Below are 19,103 nucleotides of genomic sequence, written 5' to 3' on the forward strand. Positions count from 1 at the left end.
TGATAAACCGCTTTCCGTATATCCTATTATGTGCTATTTACGAGCAGTGGTGATGTAATATAATTATTACAACGTGTGTATTTGCCGGGAATTAAACCGCAACATGTACCTGCAATCGTAAGTCAAAAGCCACAGCTAAATAGTGAAATCAAATCTACTGTGAGTCATAAATTAAATTTATCAACTTGTGTAAATTCTTATGATCATTTTAAAACTTTTTCGATATGCATTATATATTTGAATAAGAAATAAAAAAAGGTTTTATTGGAACTAAATGGGTCGGCAAAACAAAGAAGAGAACGTGAGTTTTTTTTTGCTTCTACGAATAAGGAAAGTTATGTCGGCGCAAAGAAACTTTACCGACCTCACACTGGCAAGTAAACAGTTTACCGACATTTTCAATAAAGTAAATATTAATATCGGTATTGTTAGAAACTATGAATGAATAGCGAATAGTTTCTTTGATTAAATATAAAACGTTTTTCATTATTTTGTAGAGAAATAAATCCTTTAATAACTTGCCAATAAATAATCCGAGAAAGAGTTATTAATAAAACTACTTTTTAGATAATTTTTTTCTTTATTTGTCTTTGGGTGTTATGAATAATATTTCGTTAAAAATTACTTTAATATGAAGCAAGCGAATAGCATCCAAAAAAAAAGTTTGCTAATATCAAAAAAGTCATTTTTTTAAAATGAAAATCTTTAATATGTCTGAAATTAAGACTATTCTTTTTATGTACAATTTGAGTATGATTTGTGGATGTTGCACAAATTAAGATTTTTTTTTTATAAAATACGCTTTTCAACCATTATTGTCTTCAAATGTTATCTTCACTATTTTATTATTCTAATGAATACTTATTAGTTAAATAAAATTATTTACAATAATATTATTTTACAAGTCTCTTGATAATAAATTAACATTATCTATATTTAAAACAATAATTTTAAACAAAAAAATAAAAAAATTATTAGTCGGGATGTAAATAAGCCTAGAAACTGTGTGAAAATGATATTCCGTGAACCTCCGTACATATTCAAAAAACCTGGTATTCAGTTAACAAGCCACGTAAAAACGTACAATAGACAAATTAGAGCATCGTTACAAGCGCCGCGTATCTTTGATACAATTTCCACGAGAGCGAAGCTACGATATACAGCCAAAGTCAAATAAACGACTTCCTCGTCATGTGCTTAATTTTAAAACTGAACACAGTGAAAAGAGATCGTCAAAGCCCCAGTAATTATTCCGATTATGTTCTAAAATAACATTGCTAAATATTGAATCGAAAATTACACGCGATTAATGTTATCTACTATATAGAAATTTAACAAAATAGCTGTGAAGCGATGTCACGATATGTGAAAAAAATCTCCTCTTTCGCTCAGAGTTTCGAGGTTCAATTATTTTTTTATATTCAATGTTATGCTAAAAATGCCCGTAATATTAAGTTCTGAAATTAATCTTTGGCCTTTATGTAGATATAAAGGGGACCAGAAAGTAATGTCGTTATATATATGCATATATGTATATATATAAATTATTTATATATATTAAATATATATATATGTATGTATATATAGACATTTTACGAGTATTATTTATTTGTAAATAAATATAATACTCGTTATATTTTCGTACATATATTTATATATCTGAAAATTCTGTGAGTAATAAATTGGATCGAAGCCGAGAATACAACACAAACAATGGACGAAGTTAGGAAAAGCGAGCCGTACTAAGTTTTATATGCGCTTCATAAAATGAAGAATAAAGCATTTTCCGTATCGAACTATGCTTTATTATGTTTTATTGAACGCATTTATATACACGAATATTTAAATATGTTTGTTAACCATAAATTCTAAACTAATTGTTTATAAGGACACGGATGGACAAGTATACAATTTTAAAGATTTATAAAATTAATATTTTATTGTATTTAGCACCCATCATGCATCATGATTATAATTATAGGATGACCACTGGCCACCCAATAGGCCAGCCTGATAACCAGCGTCTTCTAACAACTTTAACAAATTCATCTGTCCACATACAGAAGCTATTTCTCTAATATAGTTCATCTTTTTCTACTCTATATTTCTCTCTCTCCCTCTCTCTCTTTTTCTTTCAACTTTATATAGTATTTCTATCATTTTTAGGTACAGAGGCAGTTTTTACATTTTAAGTATTATAAGTTATTACAAAATGATCTGTTGTAGTGTTATTTTTATTAATTCCTTAAGAGATATTATGGAGCTGCAATATAAGCTTAATAGTAAATTTATATCGTAAAAATTAAATTAGGTTTTTTTTTAATGCTAATCATTTACATGGCAGTGTGATAACCTTACTAGTATTTTTTCTAAAAAGCGAGTTAACTTTATCAACATCATTAACATTATTTCTGAGATTACTATTAAATACATGAACAATAATGTGTGTAAAATAAATAATAAATATACATGCATAAATAAAATGTAATGTCGTTTCTGTCGAAATATTTTGCAGAAAAACTGATTGATTTTTACCGCTCCGGCATTGAAAATTTTTATATTAGATGGTAAAAGGTTGTTGATAAAGAGGGTGAATATATATTGTTGACTAGAAATAAAAAACTTGTTTAAAATGTAGTCGTGTGAATTTAAGTTAAGAAAGTGACATTACTTTACGGTCCCTCCGGTTTGTATACGGTTTGTTGTATAATTAACATTTCTAATGCAATAAAGTTTTGTTTTTTTATTTAATTTAACAATCAGCGTAACGTCTTTAGACAGCTCCGGCCGTTCCAGACGTAACTCTACTTGCCGGCAGTGCGTCATTTACGATCACGACTACAAGGGTTACAAATATTTATCCATCCTCAATTCTATACAATATAAAAGCCTTTTATAATGATAATTTGTCTTTTAACGAATAACATTAACGTATTGTTTCCACGGAACGTTGCCACATGTCACATTCACCAAAATAATATTTATTTTGCAATGCAAATTTCCCGAGAGCATAGTTTTACGAAATTCAGCTGGTAATCGGCTGCGCTGATTGCTCTATTTATGTTTATTTTCATCCGATAAACACCTACTGCAAAGTATAGGCCTTCTTCAATTATAGCCATTATAACCGATCTTGCGATGTCCGCATCAAGTGACATCTGATCGTCAGAAATACTATGTACTCGTACAATTGAAAAGTGAAAAAGAAATATAGAGTAGAAAAAGCTTGATACTATCGGAGTTATAGCTTCAGTAGCGGATTGTTCCATTTAACACCGTTGATTTATTATTTGTGAAGCTATGTTTAATAAATATATGAACAGAGATAAACGAATTAATTACAGTCTTGAAAGTTAAAATCCTTGAGGTCACTTATTCCTATTATTTATTATTCACATGGGATCATACAGTCCCCACTTGACTAAGTCGTTACTCGCCGACTTTTATATGTCATGATAAAAAAGCCAGAAAAGCCTTATTTTATAGAAACTAGGACCAAATTGAGCTACCCGATAATGGCATACCCCAACTTAAAGATACGAGGGTTCCAAACGCGCTTTAACTCAAAGAGGACGTACATAATTCAGATGGGTTTTTTGTGGCACTTTCTCGATATCCTTTATGCAGTATTAATGTAATGACTTAGCTTTTACATAATTGCGACTAAAATTTTGATATAAAAATCAATTTTACATCGGGATCTATGTGGACGATTTACATTAAAATTTTTAATTTTTTCATTTCTGTAAAACTATTCTCTTTTGAATACAACAAAACATGCATGACTTGCATAAAAATTATAGTTAAAAAAACCCTAATAGTTAATGTCTGTTTATTTACTAACTAATAAGTTCGAAAGTTGGATAAGAAAGAACAAAGAATAAAATTTATCATTATTTTAGAATTTAGCACAGTACAGATTGGAAGAGATAGAAACTTATTTTAGCCAAAGAGAAAATGATTAAATATTAAAAATACGATTTCACGGCAAAGCGAAAGAATATAATGCATGGCTTATTACGTTGTAAAATGTATTGGCGAAAATCGCGGTAACAAGAAGCGTGCGTTAAGCGCTCAAGCATTCGAATCGGTTTTAAAACGCGCTGCCCGCGTGTCCGTGCGCGACGCAGGTCCGCACTCACCGGCAACTCCAACCGGTCCTCCCCCAGCTCCGATATCTATTCAGTTAAAATGTCTTCGGAGGATGGGATCACACCTTTCTCCGAAAACAGACTAGATAACGATTAGCCAATATTATACGTCAGGCGACGCATCTGACGTAGATTTTTTTTAGTTTATTAGCTTGCGGATTGCGGATCCGTGAGTCCTGAGTCCGATGAATCTGTAAAAGCCAAAACGGGTAACAGCACGCATCAACCTTCGAATATAGCCAGCCGAGAATAACCAAAGTTGACCGATGCGCCAGCGCAGGCAATAAACGCTCGCGTCCTTTTAGGTTGCCACACTCTCCTTTAGCTTATTTTAAATATCATAAAATGCAATCTATTATCTCAAAATAACCTATGCCCAGTAGTGGATGTCCATTGTTTTAAATAACGATTATAAATGAAGCGTTGCTTTGTGTAAATAAATACACAATTAGGTGTCAAATCTCGATATTTTGAAAATTAATCGGCGTCAACGTGAACATTCATTATATACTCATATTCAACCAGAGCGTCTTCGAACCTGCTTGTCATTGTTATTGGCGAAGTTTCGGAAACGCGTTTGATTGATGAGAGCACCGGCTGTGCAGCGTCTTACAACGGTGACACAAAAATCACCGTTCCCTTCTGTAATCTATCGATTAAACTTGATAAACAGTAACCGTGATTGCTATAAAGTTAACGAAAAACGAAACGAATTCGTTTGTGACTTTTTTTTAACGGTTTCTGAATAATTAGTGCATTTCCTAATTAAACGTATACATATTACTAAGAAATATAAAAGAAAGCATGGTTCTTCAAACCTTGATGAGGAACTTCGAGTCGAAGAGGTGGCCGTTGGGGCTGAGAGGTTCTAGAGTTGGTAGACGAGGAGTGGGTAGACTCTTCTAGGTGGACTGACACCATAGTTAAGATCGCGGGAAGTCGCTGGATGCGGGCGGCGCAAGACCTGTCATTGTGACATCTCTGGGCAAATCAAAAAGACCGTTGACACAAAGTCGCCCGTTATTAAATAAAAATTTATTGATTATTTTTCAGCGATTCATTGTACTTTGGTATTAGTTTCTTTTTTTATTATGTAACATCGTTTAAGCTTCTTGAACCAGAGCGACCCAGCTGCTATCGAGAAAACCTCACATTTCTTTTTTTTAGGACTTGTCGGCTTTATCGCCTCCTTTTTATTCATCGCCAACTTCAACTGAGGTTTGAATTTAATTCGTGATTCATTTGTTAATCAATGCTTTAACTGTTGTTTTTTTTTATTAACGGTTATTGATATTTGCTAAAGATTTGATAAAAATAATTTGAAATACGATTACTTTGTTATTAAGGTTTGATTAAAATAAATTTTCCGTAACCTTAGTTTTCTTTATTCGATAGTTTCTAAAAATCATTAAGTTCTTATATTATTGCTTTATTATTATTTGTACTATACTTAAAGTACGAAGGTTGCATATACTTACATACCTATTTACTTCATGTGCGAATGAGGCTGCTTAACAATTTCTGTATTTTTTATTAGCAGATGGTGAGATGAGTTTATTACTTTGAGAGGTTTGATAGCCGTTAGTTACACAATTTCGTATTCGTTTTTGTGTCAGTTTGTCTGTGGTTGCTACATAAAAAATATTAAGAATATGTCACTTGGCATTTAATGAATTATATGTTGATCCAGCGTTAATTTTGTTATATAAATACGTTATTTTTGTCCAGGTTCGTTATGCATTACATATTAATTGGCAGCGATCACAAATTCAACAACTCTTAGGTCATCGATTCCCAAGGGATTGGCTATTCGTAGTTTGTCTTGTCTACGTAGATTGGATAGAACGTTCTAATTTCCGTGCTTCGCTTACCTTTTGCCCCTTACGGTCTAGATAGGACACCAATACAAACTGCAGTTTCACTACAGTTTCTCACGTATACGTGAGGTGATATGTATAAGTTTATATTTTTGAACAAAAAAATATTGTGTTACTTTTGTTTAGTTGTGCTTAATTAGACGTAAATCAAGGTTATAGAAATAACAATATTTATATTTTTAAATTGCTTGTGTTTATAACAAGTATTGAACATAGGTTTGCTCTAAGATCTAAGTTACAAAACTGTCCTGATATAGCATTTGGAAGAAATTCTAAAGTTTTGTGTGGTTTCAAAGAATATTGATTTGACACCGAATTTATGAGCAGCGATAGCTCGCTGGTTCGATTTACAGGAAACAATCTCGTATAATTCACATTATGAGCATTAATTATAAAGGATTTCCAAGTTCACCAACAAGTTTTCAGAGGATCGCAGCAGTGTCCTGTGCGTACCATAATACCAAAATTATCATAGTAATAGTTAAGATCGAGAATCCAGAATCCGCAAGCCGTGAAATAGAAAAAGTTTTCAAGTAAAAATCGACGAATATTAAGTTGTAAAACAGTCTTTAGTATGTTAAATTTTTAAATTTTGAAGCAAATTATCGATTTCAGGTTGTACATACTTGAATTTTTCTAAAGTATTTCACGATTATCTTTTTCGTCATATCGTAAGTATTTGTGTTTGTCCTTGTTCAATGTCCAAATAATCAAATATATTTGCTTGTACTACTTTCTATCCTCTGTTAATTTCCTAATTTTTTAAATAAGGTTTTTTTAGATCTTGTAACTTTAATAAGTACAATAACAAGGTACAATAATATCGTCCACAATTCTTGATTGCCAATATGTGCTAATGTTAAACTTCAAATACAGTTGAGTATCACAAGTAAAATATTTATTTGAAGTTTTTTGTCACAAAATTCTAAACATTTGTATTTAAACACATTAGCAATATGACTAATGTAATTGTTCAGATCATGGGTGACCAAGCTCCTTAATATTCGAAACAAATTTTAAATTTTGTGATTGGTTACAACTTGCAAAAAAGATGTAAAAATTCAGAAGTTGTTTTTATTAAAATCGTATAAATAGTGCAATATATGTAATGAATTCATATTTAAAAAATAATTCCATTCATTTATTTATTTTGACAATTCTTTAAAATATGATTAAGTTATTGGCGACAGTATCTTTCAGATGCTGTTGATGTTAGTTAATACTGATCAGTGTTAGAATTTCATATTTTTAAAAATATATACATAAAAACATTCACGGAGAGCTACAAATAATTCTTCAAAGAGCCGCATGTGGCTCGCATGCCGCGTACTGGCACCCACCCCTGATCAAAATGAAGCATTCGTCATCTATCGAACAATGCATATCTTGTCAATTATATTATCGTAATCATTAGCGATAGCACATTCACTGCTGGAAATAACCATATTTTATATTTAATAAGTTATCTTATGTAAGCTTTAAGCTAATATTAGTAGATATTTAGTTTAGGTTTTTACTCTGTTAATAAAATGGAAAAATTCAATGAAGTAATAAATATTTCGTTAAAAACATAATTTAATATTCCCAGATGGAATGCATGTGTTTATGCGATCTTACTACTTGCTTATGTCAAATTTAATATTAATAATACCGTTACAAATCAGGATATAAACAGTCACTTTAGAATGCATGCTCTCTCTTGGAGATCTACCTTAAAACCTTTTTACGAACGTGTAGAAAGCTAGCTTAAATGTTATAATTAGTTTCTTTGATATCATAGGAAAATATATTAAATTTTTATATTTTAATCCAATTATTACTAATATTGCGTAATTCAACACATTGGGAACTATAATTCTTTTCGGTGTAATAATAAAAATTGTTCTTGATATCAATCTTGGCCATTTGCCAAAAGAAAGAAGTAACAAAAAGAATAAAACAAGCAATCTAAGTGGAGAAGTGACAATACATTGTTATCGTGTATAAAAACTTTTTAAATTACGCAATATATTTAAAAAAGTGGCTAAAATAATAAACAAAAAAAACTAAAGATTGTTTACTTTGCAATGACCTCACGTTAATCGATAAGTACTCTCTATTTTTTATTATTTAAGAGTAAATATAATAAACGTCAATTTAAAATTAAAAAGTTATGGAATCAAAGAAGTAAAAAAACGAAATATGCGTAAATAATACATAGCGACTTAATAGAACAGAATTACAAAGTTATTATTTATCAAATTTTTTTTAAATGTTTTTCTATTTATAAATAAATGTATAAAAAAAGAGTAATAAGTATTTGCAAATAATAATCAGGAAAGACGTTTGAAAATCTCAATATTAAGGTAAGATACACTGTGTCCAAGGTTAAAATTATAATTATCCTGATCTTCTAGAATAAATTATTGACTACCTAAAGATAGGAATTACGGTTCTATAGTCATCTAGCTTAACCTTTAATAAGAAAAGTTGCCGAGGCGCGATAATCCACAAGGACTAAGACAAAAAGTCTCGTTTGGTGATCGGATCTCCTGTTCTTTACTTATGATAATTTGTTAGTTTTAAGACGTTTTATGATTAAATCACGGAAATAGTAATTTTACTAATAGCCGAAAGGTACTACTTTAAACAACTTTTATTCAAAGGTCAATTATTAAAAACAAAAGAAACTATGGTCTCGGTAACGAATCTGCCATTTGCTTTTCATGCACAGCACGTTCCGAAGTAACTTTATCAACTTGTAAATGCAGTCAGTGCCAAGAAAATGCCTTGTTCGTCGTGAATACGTCTAGAGTTTACGAGAACGTTATCTTTAAACGAGAGCAGATTCAAAATGCTGAAAAAGTTTCAAGTAAACTAGAAATCTCTGGAAATAACATAACAACTCTAATTTTTATATTTAATTATAAATTTGTCGTAACAAAAAATAGAATATAGCTTGGCACTAAGCCAACAGTTTTTTTTTTTATAAAAATCTATTCTTTTTGTTGAATAAACAAAAACTCAATTAACTTATTTTTTTTAAATAAACTTTTCGTTAGCATTAGAATGTTTACTGTATCGAGCAATATAGGAGTATAAGAGTAATCTTTTTTTTTCACTAAGCTGAAAACACTTTCGTGTATTCGCCTTCAACGCTTATTCGAAAACACAGAAAGAGCTTATTATCAAACTGCATGTCCATCACATTTTTATTTAAAAATTTCGGAAAGCTTTTATCTAACTACACTAATTAAGTTATCACTTAAACTAGATGCCAATTAAATGTATCCATTTATAAATAATTTCAAATGAAATAATTTACTCAATTTACAAACAATTTTAATAATAGACATAACTCTATAGATTTAAAAAAAAATCGTGTCCTAACACTAACAAATCAGTTATTTTTATAATTTAAATTATTAAACAAACATAAAACCCTTGGTAAGCAGTTGTTAGAGCGATGAACACTGTGTTAAAATGAAACACGAATCACACTCTAGACTACTACAGTAGAAGGAGCGATAAATTTTACATTACTATGAAATTCCGGACAATATACATTGTTCTGTTATACGCTTAAAAGTATACAGATATAAGATATATCGTATTTATATGCAAACGCGTTGTCAGAAAAAAGTAACTTAGTTTATTGTTCAGTAAAGAATATATGGAAGCTTAAAATTAAAAACAACGTATCTGATAAAACCGAATTCTAAATATTTTTGTGTTATTAGACGAAATTTTATTTTAAGAGTTTAGAATTTGGAACGCTTACTCTAGATGACTGCATACATATGCGCTACAGAGAATTTTAATTGTTTTTATGTTTTTAGTAGGCCTGGTGTTTCTAGGAGAATTAATAATTAAGTAGTAATACTTCAATTAACAGAGGACACTGGTATACTATAATTTTTAATACAATGAACTCAATACTTTTAAAAGTACTGGTGGATTCTACCCTACATCATCATTACTATTTCAGCCGTAGATCGTTTACTGCTAAACAAAGGCCTTTACCGCAGATTTCCAATAGGAACAGTTGGAGGCGGTCTACATCCAGCTACTTTCGATGACCTTAACAAGACCACCTGTCGAACGCTGCGTTTATCGCTCCGTGCTTTCTAATTCAGAACTCTAGTGCCCAAACGACCATCTGCACTTTATGTGGTCTGCTCACTGCTACTTCAACTTAAATGCGCTGACCTAGGCTAGTTAATCGCTCGATCTTCTTACCTCGTATTTGATCTCGTAAAGAAATTCCGAACGTTAAGCTCTCCGTGACTCGTTAAATGACCACGAATTTGTCAATAAGACCCAGACTGAGAGATCACGTTTCAGTGCCGTAAAAAACAGTCATGAAATTTTACTAGTCCTATGCTTCTTTAGAAGACCGGCTAGTTGAATACTAATGTTTCGATTTTGTATTTTATTCATCGAAGGGATTACATTTAAGAGTGCATTAAAAATTCAATACAAGCTTGATAAACATTATAACGTGAAGAACGTGTCTGATACAACACACGATATATATTTTAAATTCAATTAAAATTCTGCTTCTAAAATTAACTCTAATTTTACAGGAAAAATATCGTCTATTTGCTAATCATTTTGCAGATAGAACATGCAACTTTACGTTAGTAGCTTCCCTGGCTTCCCAATTTCTTGTTCATGAAAAATTGGCTAAGATTAAATTACAACTGCAGATACGATGTATACAGAAATATTTCCAAAAAATATTAAAGTAAAGCACTATTGGCATTTTAATATACAGTTACATCTTTCCCGCAGAATTTATGGTCTTATTTAATTAGTTTATTAAATTGTTAGTCATTAATATAATTTTATTCATAATATATTATATCAACAGATGGACAAGAGTTCCAACAGGACTGATTGGAAACGCCTCACGTCATAAGGTCGTCTGTCTGACTTGTGGATGGACGTCTTACACCCCCCTTGTCAGCCTGTGGTCTTCATATAGTCTTAAGAATACAGCAGCAATGCGTTCTGACTAAGGATTTTATGAATGTATCTACTAAATCAAACAATAGGCTAAACGAAACGAAAGAAGCGAAAGAATAAAGCTTAATTTATTTTAAAATAAGCGTTTTCATATAAAGTTGTAAATATAATAAATCTTAAATAACGAAAGAACCATGTTTTATTTACAGTGAAACGGAAGGAAGGAATGTGGGGCGGCGGCGCGCAGTGCGTTCACGCTTCGTTGCCGCGTTGCACCCGCGCGCAGCCTGCACCCACACTTAGCGGCGCCATTGCCAGCCGTCGCCCGCCCAGGTAACCAGCTGATATGACTGAACCAATAGCAATGACTAACCCAATAACAATGACTAATCCAATAACAATATTTGACTCAAAAATGACTTACGTAAAACCAACAACAAACTGATAGCAATAACTAATCCACAGCGGTGAATTGATTTTTATAATTTAATAAATAATGTGTAAAAAGTAACAATAAATGGCAGAAGTTCCTCAATTGCAATCTTCATTGTACTTCGTTTCTAAATGAGCAATGATAGCCTAACCGACTGAATTTCATCGCAACAATGGATTTAGTTTTCGGCAGGCGCTAACTTTGTTTTTAACGTTGACGTTGCTTGTAAACGGAGGGAAAAATACTAATCAATCTGTATCGGCCCTGCTTGGTGGATCATTGACATCAGTGACAGTCTACTACTCTACTCTACTACTTATATTCTTGTTATATATATATTTATATATGTATATATATATATATACATATGTTATCAGTTAAGTATATAAAATAAGTTGTCTTATGGTAAAGAGTGTAACTTAACATTAACTCAAAATACAGATTGTATAATTTCTAATTATCATCATTATCTGAACAACAGTAAACCACAATAAGTTTCCCAAAAAGGTTGATTGGAAGTATTAAGTGCCTTCTGACCACCTTAACCTTTAACTATGGACGTCATTTTTTTGTCACACTACCATGGACGCGCGGTCTCTCGGACCGCTATGTTCTGAAGTCCAAATATTACGTAAATATTAATTTTATTTGTACACTATTGTATTTATTGTTTTTTAGGTATATTAAAATTAAATAATTTCAAGGCTTTTAATCAATCTTTCTTTATTTGTAAATAAAATAAAGCATACCAACAATTAAAGGCACTTTTTGGCATACATTTACTAGAGATCAATTGTAGGACGAAAAACTCGAATGAATTAAACTTTTTAGAAAAAATAACAATCAAAACTAAAAATCTAAGGTTTAACCTAATATAAAAACGAATAAAAGTCTTTTCAAATTAAAATAAAAAAATTTTGACATTGGTCCAATTGTTTAAAATTATTGGCAGTCCTTGCACAAGGGTTTGGAACACTGTAAACATATGACCTGCCTACAACTTATACAAGTGTAATTGGTCTTTCTCTTTAGTTTTGTTGGACAAAGACGACATGTTTTTCGTTTTAATGAATCACTCTCCTGGCTAGGGGATTCATCTAGGAGCATATCTGCCCCTAAAACTCGCTTCATTGTAATTTTCAATTCTTTTGGTATATTTGGTTTTATTGCTCGTCTTTGCATATGCGGAAGATCATCACTAAAGAATCGGGCTATTTTTTTAGGAATACTCCTCTTTTTATTTTTTTGCTCTGATGCTCATTGTGTAGTATGTGAGCATTTATACCGCACAAGACAAGAATGCGATATAAAATGAGCATAGACCATCTTCTCGTTCAATATTCATTGACATTTTGAATGAAAATAACATAAAACAATCAAATTAAACGAAATCACAGTTTATGTTATTTATGCAGGAAACGTGGACGTGCGGTCCGACAGACCGCGGTTGAAGTATAAAGTAAAATAACTCAGCTAATTTGTGTCCGCCGACACAACCTATCATCTCAATATACGTTTCGGCGCTAAAACTAAAGCTACTGAGAGAATTAAACGCAGGGAGCAAGGGGAAAGGGGTAAACACAAAAATTACAAACTGCAAGCGGTCTGTGAGACCGCGCGTCCACATTTAAAGGTTAACAAATTCTTCTGTCTACTTTATCATATACGAGTAAAAACTCAGAAAAACTCTGAAAACTGTTAATTTATTTAAAATTATTTTTCCAGGCCAACTCCACCTTCTCCTACATTAGTAGCCAAGATTGACTCCTCCGTGGCGTGTCTTTGGCTACTCACACCGCTGTCGGCGGGTACAGCTGTAGTTGCGATTTTGGTCGCTGTCTCAACTAACAATTGGTTACATACAGAGGAGAATTTGCTCAACCCTTTATACAACGGTACTGGAAAACAGGCACTCGTGGCAAAATATACAGTGTCTGGACTTTGGCGAATATGTCACACAGATCGTAAGTGTATTCACATTTTAAAAGACATTATTAATGTAATTTAATAACAAATCAAGATATCGATAAAGAACTTTATGATTGAAATTTCATCAACTTTCTAATAAGGTTTATGGTAAAAACATTACTTTATAGTAAGATGCATTAGTTACTTTGGAAATATCTTTTGTATAAAATATTATTTTTTAACTAACTCGGTTTTAACTATTCAATGTGCATACCAAGCTCTCGGAGCACTATCCGACATAATCAAACCCAGAGGATCTTTGGAGTAGTATTTTTTTAACCCGATGTAAGAGATGATGTAATTTTTAAAAATCACTAGAAAAGGCAGTATAAATAATTTTACATGTCAATAAAATTTAGGTTACCATGGTTTGAAAAAAATTAAAAATTATAGATGATTTTAATTTAATCCCGGCTGATTTAAATTCTATTCTATGTTGATGCAAATTTAATAAAATACAACGAAAAAATTTTGTGAAAATAATGGAATACAATATGCAGTGTTCATACAATAGCGGGAGAACTTCCGCGTGCGACTCGGTCCGACAATGCGTCGCTTCCGTCGTTCCGTACAGGATGTGCTTTGTGCGGCACATTGAAAAACTCACTCTCGGCCCACTTTTCACAGCTTCGCAAAGTCCGCAGTTGCAGCCGTCGTTGTCGGTCTTTTAACACTATTCTGATATTTAATAGTACAATAGTGTTGAAAATACTAAACGTAGAGAGTTATACTGGAGATTTTTCTACGAGATAAAATTATAAACGAGGTGATCCGACAAACGAAAGTAACCCACACAGCCTAAATTAGCAAGTAAAGTGGCAGTGGGTAGACCACGAAACGTCCGGAACTGACGACCGCTGGTATCTAGAGGTTCTGGAGTGGAGACACAGACAGCAGCAATAGCTGTTTGGGGTCAAATCAAGGTCATCTAACACCTCGTAGGTGATAAATAATTTAAAACCGTTCCATGACTGAAATACTATTTAATAAACCTTGATATTCTCATTACATTATTTAAATAATTACAAAAACGTAGTCTAAGTGGAGACAGTTGCAAATAATCTAATAATTAGATTTTTTTTATTTTAATACTCAAATACTTTAAGATTTTCATATATTTTTTATATCAAAAGAAGTTCAATTTATAGATTTTAAAGAAAAGGGAACTAACTTCTAGTAGGTTTCAAATTTTGAATCGACTAAGTCTTACATTATCAGCATTGCATTAGCTAGATCAATCTACTTTTGCAAAATCAATGTCATATGCATAGATATATATTATATGTATGTCATATATATGTAAATTGAATGTTAACTGTCGTTATGGTATACACTTTGCTACAATCGTAAATAAATTTTATTAAAGTTATTTTGCGGATACAAAAATGTTTATTAAATTTTTATTTATTATGATATTTTTTTAATTTATTAATATACGCTGGTACCACAAGCGTTCGTGAACGCCAATCTTTCGTTATTACCTAAAAGATGACACTTTGTTAACGCATGCCTTCAACATACGTAGGAGCGTTGATCAACTGTGATTTGGTTCATAACATACACCAAAAATTATGCCTAGGGGTTAGATCTCAGAATCAGATCTCAGATCTCAGAATTTGATACGTACTGAGGTAATGTCATAGATTTGTAGATTTCCTTTATGGTAAATAAGTGAAGTTTCAATTAATTAATATTGAAAGATGTCTGGCAAGGTGCTTTCTACAGTAGGTCGAAAACGGATGTCGTGATTTATGATATAGTTTTTACGTATTTTTTTATGTATTTGTCTAATAATTTAGAGAACTTATTATTAATTAACTGTTACTTGCTGAAGCTACCTCATGGCTAGCAAAGGTAAAATTAGTAAAATTGGCCTATGATAGTGATTATGATGAAGCCACCACTAGTCATAATCATTATACATATTTGGACTTCCACTGATATAGACCTTCTCTAGTGATTTACAATAGAATTAGTTGGAAGCGGCCTGTTACATGTACCTTGTTAAGGTCCGTTGAAGTCGCTCCGCATCTCCGTCGCTCCGTATCGTGCTGTATTACCTTATTTTTAGAACAGCCTTCAAAAGCGGCATTAAAGTGATTAGATAGAGATTTGAGACTAGTCGATAAAGGCGAACGCTTACGTTATTGGTAAAGAGTCTACGTAAAACGCGTTGGACCCGTCACCCATATGTCGATTCTATGGAATGTTGTGAAAAGTCTTAGTTGAGTTGGTTATGAAAGTATATTTTTTTCCTTACAGCTGGGAGCACAGAGTATCGATGTTTAGACATACCGTACTTCCCTTTGTCACAATATGCACCGGATCCAAGCGATTCTACAAATGCAATACCATGTAAGATTTTATTTCATTTCATTTCTAGAAAAAATTGTTTTGTGCTTTGTTCTTCTACGACATAAATTGCTCTTATTCATTTTGGTTTCTATTAAAGCTCTCTTTACACAAGATGATTAGTTTTGGTGTAAAATTTTTAAAATTTAACGATATTCAGCTGACAAATGAGTCAGCAAAAACCTTTCAAGTTTTAACATATCTTTCTTATTAAACTGTATAAAGTAATGTCTCTGCAATATGTTACATTGATTTGTTTTATTTATCTGAATGTAAAAGGCCAATAACTTCTGGCAGTACAAAGAATGTAGAAACATAAAGAATCCGATTATTAATTTTATTATGTAGTAATAGAAATGTTCAAAACGATTCTATAATTATAAATTTAATATTTCTCTAACCTTTAATTTTACAGATGGTGTTCCTTACATTAATTAATTGTAAATACAGTGAAAAACTTTTAGGCGTACAATCAATCAATCTGTATATCAATTCATATATAAAGCATTTCTTTAACGTACTTTTGGGTACTTTTCCTTTATAAACTACGATTTTATATAAGCATGTCTAAAAACCTACTTCTCTTTGCGGTTATATACTATTTTTATTACGTAAAAGCACATATTTTTGCTGTTTATTAAAATAGCAGTTTACAAGTTTAAAGTTTTTCTGATTAAATCATTTATTAAAGTCGTTTGTCCGTTATTGTGATATTTTGTAATAACCTTCAAGGTCTAAAAATATATATAAATTGATGTTAAACATTTATTTATATATCATAGTACATTATGAAGTAAATCGAAGTAATTTATTTTTAAGTTTGAATATTCATAAAATGATAGATGATAAAAATCTTTTCAGATGTGGTGACACGGTCAGCTGCCCCATTGCTCTTGGCTGTTCTCGCACAAGCAGTTGGAGCACTGTGCTGCGTTTTAGGACATTGCGTTAAGGGCCGAAGAATATGCACTTTTATAGCAGGCGTTTTATTTATAGTTTCTGGTAAGCTTTACTTCAAATACAACCTTTTTAAATACAAGCTTTATTTAACCACATAAAATATCTCTGAAAGATAATCGAATTTTGAATTTTTATTAAAAGAATTTACAATACCTATTCATTTTCTAAATAAATGATGAACAATTTACTTTTGTACTCTTTCTATGAAGGTCATCGACCAGACCATCAAGCAATAAATTACTAAAATGAACATATGTTGATCTTTAAGAATATATGATGAATTGTAATTCTAATTATACATGACTCTAACTTATGCCCAATTATTATATAGAATAATACGTTCATATATTAAATCTAAGTATTTCAAGAACATATAATAAATATCCGTTTGTATTATTTTTATTCATAAGAACATAGTAATTAAAGAATAAGGTATTCTATATATCTATCCTTTTATACCTTTATCATCTCTTCGTCGTCACCGGCCATAGATGGCAATTGCAAGTCATAGGCCTCCGATGAAATTATATATGGGAGATATACCATAATCGAGGTTTTTGGCAGGCATGTTGGCGATCGCAGTGGTGTATTATGATGCGCAGGGGACGCTGCTGTCCTTACTGTAAAAAGTTATTTGTGAACAGTAGCGATCCTGTAATTCATGCACAAAGTGTGAATTATATAAGATTAAATCCCCGTATTCGAACCCCCAATCTGTTATGGCAAGAGTCATCCTTCTACTGCTCGACTGCTATTGCTTATTATTTTTATAAAATTATTATACTTTCACGCTTTTATGAAATTATGAATGTTGTTGTACAAATTTACGAACATGATGAAGTTTGATTTTTTAATTTCAGGTTTAATAATGCTGACTGGTATCGTTATGTACATATCAGTATTCAAGTCGCAAGTAGGACATAAGCTACGGTATATGACATATTTTGATACGCCCCGGATGTCATACAGTTACGGGTATTCTTTTGGACTATACATAAGCGGGTTCGTAGCTGCAGAATTAGCAGGTACTTCAGCTATATTTCTCTTTCTCCAATGGTATCAAAAAGACTGGATAACAGAGTTATGCGAGAAAGCAAAAGCTGACTGCCGAGCATGGGATCGGGAATATGCTTTTACAGAGTTCAGAGAAAGAGATTCATCGTTACTTGAAAGACGCATGATAAAAAGAGATACCTACCCGCCAGCTGGTTCATCCACTGCGACTCCTAACGAAAGACGTCGTTTTGTATTTGACGGTGACGATATGCCTCATTGCTCAATACATAAAAACAGAAGATTGAATCTTAGCTCAGCGTCGCTGAAAGACTTATCGTCGTCAACACTCTATGGATTTCCAGCGGCGCCGAGACCAACGGCTTGTGACAACTATTTCGATGAGTTCAAAGAAGTACCACAGAGTGCGAATACATTGAGTGGTCTGAGAAGTGCTTCGATATTTCAATCTCAAGCGTCAATTGCTAGCGGAAGATTCCTTGACACTTCAGCAGTAGAACCACCACCGTCAAGGGAAGAAGAATTAGTAACGTTCGGTGCAGGAGCCCGGGCTTTGAATCCCTCGGGCGATAAACCTCCTCGTCATGACCGCGCTGTTGGTACCGATCCATATAGAAGAACAACGCCCGTTTGATTCGAGAAATCTGGCGTAACGCCATATAAAGCATATCGTTAAGTGATACAGTGACTATGCTTCTATTCTTACAGTTGTCTATACTCTAGTTAATTATTTATATTTATAGATAAGAATAGACTACAGTAAAATAAGTGATTTCCGAATTTATGTATGTACAGAAATGATTACAGAAATTGATTAACTGTTAAATTCCTTGAATAAACACTGCCATTTGTGTAAATGTTGTTTTAATAAACATGAAATACACTTGATACATATCAGCTTTTTCTTAACTGTGTCTGTATAATTTTTAACTTGCCAAATTAAAATTAAACACTTTTCAGGCATGAATATTTGATGAATATTTATAACAAGGGTATAAAAAATAGTACTAGCTTGGATTTTTGGATCTGTTTGTTAGGTGAGGCTTCAAAGATGTTCGTTATTATCAAAAAATATTTTAATAATAAACATCTAATGCAACGTTCACCTAAAAAATAAGCAGTTATTTGGAAATGGGCAAAATAATATCGATTAAGAGTTTAAATGCCTATCAAAGGTTAGGTTTCGATTTACTTAACGATTTAACATTTAGATTTAGAGGGCACCAGTTTAAAAGCGATTAAGTCAATAGCTTTGGCTTAAGTTAGGTGCCATGTTACAGCTTGAATCTATGTATTTATAAAATAAACCATTTATGTTTGCTGACGGTCTCTAATTGGTTGTAAATGATTAAAAATATGCAATTTTTTGCAATATTCCGATGAAGCCCTAATGAGTCAATA

At 31.9% G+C, this 19,103-nt stretch overlaps 1 protein-coding gene across 2 annotated transcripts in view; it reads left to right on the top strand.

The window, feature by feature from the left end:
- The window catches only part of stg1 (stargazin-like protein), a 93,367-nt gene extending 74,869 nt beyond the window's left edge, over positions 1 to 18,498 (top strand). For both annotated transcript variants that reach the window (XM_068776020.1, XM_068776021.1), the window contains exons 2-6: positions 11,185 to 11,308; positions 13,134 to 13,372; positions 15,639 to 15,731; positions 16,590 to 16,730; positions 17,549 to 18,498. In XM_068776020.1, coding sequence (XP_068632121.1) covers positions 11,202 to 11,308; positions 13,134 to 13,372; positions 15,639 to 15,731; positions 16,590 to 16,730; positions 17,549 to 18,336 — 1,368 coding nt within the window. In that variant the 5' untranslated portion in view covers positions 11,185 to 11,201 and the 3' untranslated portion in view covers positions 18,337 to 18,498. The remainder of the gene's footprint in view (positions 1 to 11,184; positions 11,309 to 13,133; positions 13,373 to 15,638; positions 15,732 to 16,589; positions 16,731 to 17,548) is intronic.
- The last annotated feature ends 605 nt before the right edge of the window (positions 18,499 to 19,103 follow it).

The sequence above is a fragment of the Battus philenor genome, unplaced genomic scaffold (genome assembly GCF_028537555.1).
Source record: "Battus philenor isolate CCGP_79_NKW_IND1 unplaced genomic scaffold, ilBatPhil1.0.hap1 SCAF_9, whole genome shotgun sequence".
Lineage (NCBI taxonomy): Eukaryota > Metazoa > Arthropoda > Insecta > Lepidoptera > Papilionidae > Battus > Battus philenor.